At 43.0% G+C, this 10,937-nt stretch overlaps 1 protein-coding gene across 1 annotated transcript; it reads left to right on the plus strand.

The window, feature by feature from the left end:
• Positions 1-3,315: 3,315 nt before the first annotated feature.
• On the plus strand, positions 3,316-3,627 carry LOC124689904 (histone H4-like). The gene has a single exon (XM_047223360.1). The coding sequence runs from the start codon at positions 3,316-3,318 to the stop codon at positions 3,625-3,627; it is 312 nt and encodes a 103-aa protein (XP_047079316.1).
• Positions 3,628-10,937: the final 7,310 nt, after the last annotated feature.

Raw genomic sequence — 10,937 nt, forward strand, 5'->3', positions numbered from 1 at the left:
AAGGCCTAACCATTGCGAGATATTAAACTAATCCTTGTAGAACAAGGAGTAATCGTAACGGATCAGATCTACTATACTACGATCAGCGGGGTGCCGCCCCTACGCCTAAGATAGGCGTAGGGCGGCTAGACATGCAAGGGTTGCACTACGAAAGCATGTAACATGAAGAACGATGCTAACCCTAACATGTCTAAGATAACTACGCTGCTCGCCATCAAAAACGCTTCAGCACGAGCAGCGCATGAACAACGTGGGTAGGCTTGTGCTGCCTAGATCGCGAGATGCGATCTAGGCAGCATGGTGCTTACCGGTAGAAACCCTCGAGGCGAAGGAGTTGGCGATGCGCCGAGATTTGTTTGTGGTTGAACGTTTGTTGTTGTTTATTTCATAAACCCTAGGTACATATTTATAGTTCCGGGGACTTTCTAATGTGGGCGTGCACTAAACCGTGCACGAGTAAGATTCTATCTTTAAACTAAAATGTGATCTAATATGTTACAGATACATGGGCAATTAAGCCCAACTTGGTATAAAAGGCCGATCCATGTATTCCTTCTATATATATATATATATATATATATATATATATATATATATAGGACATATTCATACACACGGTGTAGTTACACCACGCGTGTTTCTCATAATCTGGAGAGTATCTATCATACCGGAGAGTATGTACATGTAGTATGAAGTATATTAGACTATTTTGGTAGTATATATAATACTTTGTAGGCAGTATGTACATTTTTTACGTAGCCTCATATTTACGTATACATATGCATGTATTTCGGCTATATAGTGCAAACTACATGCTCACTTGCATTTTTTCACCAAACTTGGTTTAGAATATCTTAGATATAGTGTAAGAACATACTCAAACCGATAAATTATGGTACATACTTCCGTATGGTAGTATATGAGACATGGGTGTAGTTACACCAGAGTAGGAAGTATTTATCCTATATATATATATATATATATATATATATATATATATATATATATATATATATATATATATATATATAGGATAAATACTTCCTACTCCTGGGTGTAGTTACACCCATATCTAATATACTACCATATAGAGGTATGTACGATACTTTATCGGTTTGAGTATGTTCTTACGCTATATTTAAGATATTCTAAACCATGTTTGGTGAAAAAAATGCAAGTGAGCATGTAGTTTGCACTATATATCTGAAATACATGCATATGTATACGTAAAAAATAAGTCTACGTAAAAAATGTACATACTGCCTAAAAAGTATTATATATACTACCAAAATAGTCTTATATACTTCATACTACATGTATATACTCTCCGGTATGATAGATACTCTATAGAGTATGAGAAACACGCGTGGGTGTAACTACACCGGTGTAGTATGAATATGTCCTATATATATATATATATATATATATATATATATATATATATATATATCTTCACGTCCATCCTGATCGCAGCCCACCTCTGACGTGGTCAAATTCTGGTGATAACAGCCTCTAGGTTGCACAGAATGGCACACTGAACTTGAGAGTACCGAGTCACCCGAGCCTCGTAAACATTATTTACATCCTCAGATACTGCAGGTGGTGGTGGGGTACCTAGCGGTGCTTTGAGCACAAATTGCAGATTTCCACCATTGAGGAAAATCCTCACATGACGGAACCAGTCGGTGAAGTTGCTACCATTGCTTTTAAGCTTTTCTTTCTCTAGGAACTGATTAAAATTGAGATGGTTGATAGCATCATTGTCTTGATTAACAACAGGTGCAACAAAGAGCTTCATTTTCCAAAGGTGCACCGGGCTCCAAATTTCCTTCGACAACCGCAAGTGCAACATTGGCACCTTGATCAGCAACTAGTACAACAATCCCCTTATCCTCTACAACATTGTCTTGCATCTGGTGATCTGGGACATCGTGCCAAAAACCTTCATGTACAAGGCCTCGCGCCCTGACCACCTCCTCCACGGCCGCATCTTCTCCAAGCCGTCGTCAGGTCACATTGCGTCTTCTGCTTCCTTTCAACCCATTCTGATTTGTGCCTTGTTTGTAGCATATTTTTGTGCTCATTTTCTGTTGTAACCTTACAGTGGGAGCAGATAAGCAAAGAGCCTCCACGAAGTTTTACAGGTGTGATCTTTCAGCTAATATTTTTTGTACTCTCTCTCTCTCTCACGGTTTATTAGGCGTGCACGCACACCTAGGTCGCAATTTGATCAAGTTAGCATTAGTTATATGTTATAAAATCATTAGAAAGTCTAGATGTTCTATTTTCTAATGATATAATTTTTATGTTATATAGTTTAAATTATATAGGTCAAATTGGTGACCTAGGGATACGGGAAAGACTAGTAAACTGAGATGGAAGGAGTAAGTGTAAAAATTAAGCTAACAATCAAGGGTGTGTTCGGTCCAGAACCAAGTGAAATGGAACAGAACCGTTCCGCACCTAGAGCCAACTCTTGTGTTCGTTTGTGGAATGGAACGGAACCGAGTGGTTCCTCGAAAGGGAATATTCTCCCTATATGCGGAATGCACCCATTCCACCCAATCGGTGGAATGTGGTGGAAGGCTGTTAATTAGCCGCTATTAATTACGAAGCACCCAGCCGAAAAATAATTAGCCGTTGTTAATTACGATTTTGAGATTAAAAAGACCATTTGCACTATTAATTACGATTTTGAGACAAAAGTTTAAAATTTAACCTCATTCTGTTCTACTCTCCAAATTCCCCCAACCGAACAAAAAATAATATTAATTACGATTGTGAGATTAAAAAGGCCATTAAGCGCTGTTAATTACGATTTTGAGATTTAAAAGACTATTTGCCATTGTTAATTATGATTTTGAGACAAAAGTTTAGTTTAACCATATTCCGTTCTGCTCTCCAATTCCTCCAACCGAATAAAAAATGGTACCATTCCGTTCCTCCTTTTTGTCCAAACCGAATGCGGGGATGAAACCATTCTATTCCTCTAGAACGGGACCATTCCATTCCATCTCACTTCGTTTCCAGAACCGAACACACCCAAGTCTCGAAGGAACCACCAGGTCACTGATCCGGCCTCTCCCCAGCGAACCAATCACATTGTTGCATTTACAATCCCGCGGATCGGCCCGCCCTCCTAGCCATGTTCGGAATCCAGCCCGTCCGTCTCCAATCGAACGCGTGAAGACGGACCTCCATTTCCACCACAGCGTTCGATCACTCCGATAAATAAACTCGCGTACCCCGAAGTTTTACCACACCAGAAAATTCCCCCACATTTCTCTGCGCTCTTCTCTGATCTCATCGTCAGCAATGTCGGGCCATGGAAAGGGAGTCAAGGGCTTGGACAAGGGCGGCGCCAAGCGCCACCGCAATGTCCTGCGCGACAACATCCAGGGCATCACCAAGCCGGCGATCCGGAGGCTCGCTCGGAGGGGCGGCGTCAAGCGCATCTCCGGCCTCATCTACAAGGAGACCCGCGGCATGCTCAAGATCTTCCTCGAGAACTACATCCGCGACGCCGTCACCTACACCAAGAACGCCCGCCGCAAGACCGTCACCGCCATGGACGTCGTCTATGCGCTCAAGCGCCAAGTACGCACCCTCTACGGTTTCGGAGGCTGAGCTCGGTGGTTCTCTTAGCTGGGTCGGCATGTGCCTATAGCCTATATGTGTTACCGTGTTAGGATTTCGATTTTTTTCGAAATGGGGGAAATATCGCCCCAGCTTCTGCATCCAAAGGATGCTCACGGCTTTTTTATTAGATTATTCACAAACCTTACAAGAACAATACAAACGATCAACCTCGAAGCCACCTCACTAGACCTATAGTGGGATAAGGGGGTGACAATACACCAACTCACATCATCCAAAAACCAAATGCCTTCCCAAACCGTCCAATAGCAGGTGAGAAGCACATCCAGTCAAGCAGACTCTCCGCGCACGCTAACGCACACGCCATAGAAGTTGCTACCACCGTCTTCCTCGACTCCATCTTCAAGAGAGATCATCACATTAACCTTGCAAGGCCTGCCATCGATGTCACCATGACGCCAGACGGCTCCACCATCCTGCACGCATACATCATCACGCATCCGTCGTCGATACCATGCAGCACCATGCCACCGAGACTCAACGCCAACAATGTGGCGTGAATGTAGTCTGTAGTGGAATCTGTTGCATATGGCTGTATGATGAGTGATTGAATGGATAATTGTTGTTGGATAGCTGATCTGGTGTCTTTGCATTTTGTTTATGAAGAAATATCTGTTCGTCAATTGTGGTTCTGCGAACTATGATGCTTGTTTTCAGTCCTCAATTAGCTTTAGATCATTTCTTTGTCCATCTGAACTAAGGTGAACTTGGTTTCTTGCAATCTAAGACAGATTCGGTTAAATTGTTATGCCAATCAGGATTAAAACTGTCTGCACCTAAACACACATTAAGTTAGATTGTTATGCCAATTGTGTCATGCTTTTTTACTGAACATGCTCCAATCATATATATTTATTTCCTTTGTTTCACTGCTGTTATTGCATCTTACAGGCTTATAACTCGTGAAAACAGTTTTAGGCATGTTTGAATGTGTTATAAAACTGTTATCTGACAGAAATAGACTTGCAGTTGTGAAGACATACAGTTCCCAGGGAGAAGTAATCATATCTAGAAGTTGTATCATAGTATCTTAAGCTAATGTCGTCACAAAGGAGGAATTCATCTCAGGCGAATAACCTAAGCAACCAGACAGGTGTGGCCAAGACAGCATGATACAAACGATACTACTGAACTACTATAAACCATTGTCCTTGGTTGCAATACAGATCTCAAACCCCTAGGTACAATTCCTAATGCCATCTCAAAACAGAAACAGATCTCTCCCGACAAAGGAGTAAGTTCTGTTCTCCCAGCCAACCCTCTTCTAATTGAATCCTGAATTTGTCTCAGACTTGCAACTTTCTGCAACCTATGAAGCATATTGAATTGAACTAGCAGAATCTCAATTGCCTTCAACCAAGCTGCACCCTTTATAAGTTGTCCTCCTTAATAGGATGCTCAAATTAACAGGCAATTGCAACCACTGCTGGGTTTGCTTCTGTTGAGTTTGCATCTTTTTGATTGAGCAGATGAACATCTAGTGAGGACAAACCACCTGAGGTGATTGTCAAGGACAACGATGGACATAAGCGACGATGCGGCACACAAAAAGGTTCCACCCACTGTTTTCCCCAAGCTTTTTCTTAGTTTTAGGTTTGACACGCAGACCAGTCAACATTGCAGTCTTAATAAAAGTAGAGGAGAATAACAGCAAAGCGAATACGTCACTGCCCATTCAGGTTAGTTAGCCGGTTTCCAAGCCAAAATGCAGGATCCTCATACATATTTCTTTCTCCATCTCGTGCCACTCCCTCCAATCCCATTGTGCTATTGGAACGAAACAATATTATTTTTCCCAATAGAAGCGATCCATACAAATATCAATTTTAACAAGGCAACTTCATTGACATGCCTCTGTTGTGGCTGTTAAGATTTTCCAAATCTCTGAAAGTATGAAAATGATTTTACTACTTCCCGTTCAGCTAAACAGAACACCCTGACCAGTTAATGATTTACCAACTGCAACAACAATAAACACAACTCCATTCTTGGCATAGCTTTTCTTTTCTTCTGCGGGGATAACACCGCCATGGCTAACTGCTGACATTTCAGTTTTACTTCAATGATTCATAAAAAATAATCAATAACTCAGCGTTCTTTCGTGTGACACATTGATGATCATTATGCAAGGGTTTCACGAATCAGGCAGGCAGAAGAACAAGAAGAATATGGTGGTGGCGTGGCGCCGCTGGAGTCGTCGTTGTCAAGAATGGAGTAGACAATGTGAAGATTGGGCCGAACACAACGAGCTGGATCCACCCAGGTTTGGGTAAATATCCAGGCACCGTAATAACCATGTGCTTTGGTTTCGATTCCCATGCATAGGATAGTAGCAGTACACAGATATCATAGAAGGCAGTCCTATCTGGCTTGATCTCAAGCTGGTTGAGAATTTTTTTTCCATTTGTAGGCTGCAATTTGATGACTCTCATCTCTAGTACTATGGTCATGTTGTGCGGATGAGTCAACAAAGAGGACATTGCAGTCTAAAGTGGGAAAAAATCTGTACAGAAAACAAAGAGTGAGCTCCAGAACTGTGAAGATCGAACATAGAAGTTAGAAATACTATCCTGGCGCATGATACCAAAATATTGCCACACTGAACAGCACATGAGCAGGGAACAGATTGAACTGAACCATATAAACGAAAAGGTTCAGATTCCGTGGCACCCAAAATATTGGCACACTAAACAGCACATGAGCAGGGAACATATTGAACTATACCATATAAACGAAATGGTTAAGCTTCGGTGGCACTAAATACAGTTAAGAGAAGTGAAAGCCAAGTAATCACTATGCTCAAATCCAAGCAATTATCAAAATATGTTTTAAAGATAAATTTATGTTGTGGGATTAACGAAACCATTTTGCTGAATTAAGAGGAACAGACGATTGCGTTTAAGAACATTATGCTAACTTCCCATACATTGTGATAACAAGATGGTAACATCAGCTACACCACAACACTGCCGCTCTAGTAAAAAAGAGGCACCACATCATATACTAGCTTGACTTTATGAATTGACAAAGCACAAATGGCACAGAAGCTTAGTTCATAAAAAGAAGACAGACAAGTTCAGATATGCTCGCTTTCACCGCATGATTCAGGTGAAGATGTGACGACCCAAGTTGTCAAAGAGCGTTTCATCACTACAAGGTCACTCTGGTTCTGAGGGTGAGAGCAGGCTCGAACTCTACACCTCAGCAAACAAACGTGTTAGCCAACTGGGCCGCCACCCCGTTGTGCTGTCGATACGAAACAATACAATTTCATTCACACGCCTCCGTTGTGCCTGTCAAGATTTTCGAAATCTGTGAAGATGGGGTGAACTGAGTGGCCAGCTAGAAAAAACGTGTATGCCAAACTGGCGATAGTTTGAATTAAAAATTTGTTCCATTGGCACTTGCCACTTTGGCATAACAGATATATGTTAAGAAACTTGGCAAAGTCGAACGACAAATGATGCGTTCCCTCATCTGAAGTTAGTCCCCATTTCTTCAACTCTGATTCTTCTTTTGTGTAATCAAAATATTTAAGTCATTTCATAACTCACTTCCTTTCCGTGTGTATCTGAGTTAGGTGACCTAGTGCATGTTGAAATATTGGGCCCACTTTTAGTGGCCCAAATTAGATTTCAGTTTTTCCTATAAATCTCAAAGCCCACATAGTGGCAGCCTTGTGAGTTTGAGCCCAAGTTGGTGGCAGCTCACTAGGGAGTGGCAAGAGGTGGGAAGTTTAGTCCCACATGGAAAGTTGGGAGGAAGTTAGACCACCTTATAAGGTGGGTTGTTCCACCACTAGTAAGTGAGTGAGAATAGGAGTGCTACACGCGCGCTCCTCCTCCTCCTCGCTCGCTCGTCTCGACTCGACACGTCACGTCACGACGCGCTCGTGGTGAGTGGATTGAGCCTCGAGCCGAGACTTTCCTTACTTTTTGCACCTCAGGAAAACGAACAGAGTCCTAGACGTCTCCTGCCCGGCTACCGCAGAAACACATCCAATACACGAGTTAGGGTTTCCACCTCTCTCTGCTTGCGCCGCCATCGTAGCCTACTCCATCCCGCGCGCCGACGTGCATCGGCGAACGGGAGAGCAGGTCTCCGGAACCGCTCGTCCTTGCGATCCTGTACGGGAGAGGGCGAATTAGGTTTTTGGGAAGCGCTCTGCGCGACTGCTCAAGCTCTTCATCACGGGTCGCCTTCCGTCCAAGTCGGGCGGTGCTGCATACCGTCGTCTTCAACGCTGTCTACTTCGACCCATCGTCCCCGTCGTCAACAACGTTGTCATCAACAACGTTACTGCTGCACCATCGTCTGCTACACCTCCACCGTCACCACCACCAGATCGGTACGTGCGACATATCTCGATCTGTTTAGCGATGGATGATGTACTGTTTGCTCTGCTACTGTTCATGTTGATCACTGCATCTAGTATGTTCGAGTTTCACATGTTAGTAGTTACTTTCGTCATGTTTTATATTCTGGAATTAATCATGGAAATTGTGCCTAATTATCCAACAATCCAAAAACCTAATTGTAGGCAATTTCCTGAGTTAACAATGGCTGGTTTTGTTGATGCACTCGAGGCCGGATAAGTTCACCGGTGTGCACTTTAAGAGATGGCAAGTTAAGGCCATGCTCGGCTTACTCATATGAAAATATTCGACGTTACCGATGGTTTACCCGAAGGAACTATATCTGACCAAGATCAGAACAAGTTCAAGGAAAACAATACTCTCTTCGTCGGATGCGTTCGAGTATTCTTGCTGATCGTCCGTGTGATGTGTACATGCACATAACAGATGGTAAAGAGCTACGGGATGCACTCGAATGCTAAATTCGGTGCAACCGATGCGAGCGATGAACTCGTACATCATGGAGAGCTTCCATGACATCGGGATGGTTAACAACCGTTCCGTAGTCGAACAAGCTCATGAGATACGAGTGCATTGCGAAAGAGCTTGAACTCCTTAAGTGTGCCTTACCCGACAAGTTTGTGGCTGGATGCATCATCGCTAAGTTGCCCCCTTCATGGAGGAACTTTGCCACAACTCTCAAACACAAGAGACGAGGAGATATCGATTGAAAATCTGATAGCGTCTCTTGATGTTGAGGAGAAAGCTCGGGCTAAGGATAATACCGAGAAAGGAGAGGGTCGCTCTAGCGCCAACATGGTGCGAAGAAACCCTACAAGCAAGAACAAAGGGAATAACAAGCCCTCCTTCAATAAGCCTATGAAGACTACAACCTTCAAGAAGAAGAAGATGATAAACAAAGCAGATCTGAGCTGCTTTACTCGTGGAGAGGCTGGCCACTTTTCTAAGGACTGTCCGAGAGGGCGAGACCGCAAGAAAAAGGGGAGGCAAGTCAACACGGTGACCGCTAGCAATGCTGATGGGTACGGTAATCTCTTTACTGTTCTTTCGGTATTTCAATCTCCATGTTGGTGGATTGATACGGGTGCTAATGTTCATGTGTGTGCTGACATATCCATGTTCACTTCTTACCAGGTCGCCCGGGATTCTTCCGTCTTGATGGGGAATGGGTCACATGCTTCTTTTGTGGTGTTGGCACGGTAGATCCGAAGTTCACTTCGGGAAGATCGTGCAGCCGAGGAACGTGCAGCATGTCCCTACTATGAACAAGAATCTCGTTAGCGGCTCCCTTCTATGCGAGAGATGGGTTTAAGGTTGTTTTAGAGTCAAATAAAGTAGTTGTTTCCAAGTTTGGACAATTTATTGGTAAAGGCTATGAGTGCGGAGGCTTGTTCCGCTTTTCGCTTCTGATTTCAGTAATAAGTCTGTGAACCATATTTGTGGCAATGTTAGTGATGATACCAGTGTTTGGCATTCTCGTTTATGTCACATTAATTTTGGTTTAATGTCTCGGCTATCCAGTTTAAGAATTTCACCATTGCCAAAGGTTCTAAGTGCCATAGTTGTGTGCAATCAAAGCAACCTCGGAAGCCTCACAAGGCGGCCGAGGAGAGAAACTTGGCACCTCTAGAACTCATACATTCCGATCTATGCGAGATGAATGGTGTGTTGACAAAAGGTGGAAAGAGATATTTCATGACATTGATTGATGATGCGACTAGATTTTGTTATGTTTATTTGTTGCGAACTAAAGATGAAGCTTTAGACTACTTTAAAATTTATAAGGCCGAAGTTGAAAATCAACTAGAGAGAAAGATCAAGCGTCTTAGGTCGGATCGTGGTGGCGAGTATTTTCCTAAAATCTTTGATGAATTCTGTGAGGAACATGGTATTATTCATGAGAGGACGCCTCCCTATTCGCCCCAATCAAACGGGGTTGCCGAGAGGAAAAACCGCACGCTGACCGACTTGGTGAATTCCATGTTAGCCATCGCTGGTTTATCAAAGGCATGGTGGGGGAGGCTTTGTTGACTTCATGTCATGTCCTGAATAGAGTTCCTAACAAGAATAAAGATAAAACCCCTTACGAGGAGTGGTCCGGGAGAAAACCATCACTTTCGTATTTGCGCACATGGGGATGTTTGGCGAAAGTCAATATTCCAATTACTAAGAAGCGCAAACTCGGACCAAAGACAGTGGATTGTATCTTTCTAGGTTATGCTCCGCGGAGTGTAGGCTATAGATTTTTAGTAGTTCAATCTGAAGTACCTGATATGCATGTTGATACTATTATGGAATCTCGTGATGCAACATTCTTTGAGAATATGTTTCCTATGAAAGATATGCATAGCATTGCTAGAATTTCTACCGAGATAGTTCCTGAATCTAGTACATCTAATGAGTATTTTGAACAATCACATGAGATTGTTATTGAGAAGGATGACAATGAAGCTCCTAAACGGAGCAAGAGACGGAGGATTGAAAAATCCTTTGGTGATGATTTCATTGTGTACCTTGTGGATGATACTCCCACGTCCATTGCAGAGGCATATGCATCTCCAGATGCAGATGACTGGAAAGAAGCTGTCCATAATGAGATGGACTCGATTCTTTCTAATGGAACTTGGGAGTTGTCAGAACGACCCCACGTGATGCAAGCCCGTAGGCTGCAAATGGGTGTTCAAGAAGAAGCTAAGACCCGATGGTACTATTGAAAAGTACAAGGCGCGGCTTGTAGCGAAAGGCTACACACAGAGAGAAGGCGAAGATTACTTCGACACCTATTCAATTGCCGCTAGACTTACCACCATTCGAGTACTACTATCCATGGCTGCCTCCTATGGTCTTATCGTTCATCAAATGGACGTAAAGACAGCTTTCCTTAATGGAGAGTTGGAAGAGGAA

Source organism: Lolium rigidum, chromosome 2 (genome assembly GCF_022539505.1).
Source record: "Lolium rigidum isolate FL_2022 chromosome 2, APGP_CSIRO_Lrig_0.1, whole genome shotgun sequence".
Lineage (NCBI taxonomy): Eukaryota > Viridiplantae > Streptophyta > Magnoliopsida > Poales > Poaceae > Lolium > Lolium rigidum.

Coding starts and splice junctions, on each gene's coding strand:
- LOC124689904 (XM_047223360.1), top strand. CDS start 3,316: ATGTCGGGCCATGGAAAGGGAGTCAAGGGCTTGGACAAGGGCGGCGCC.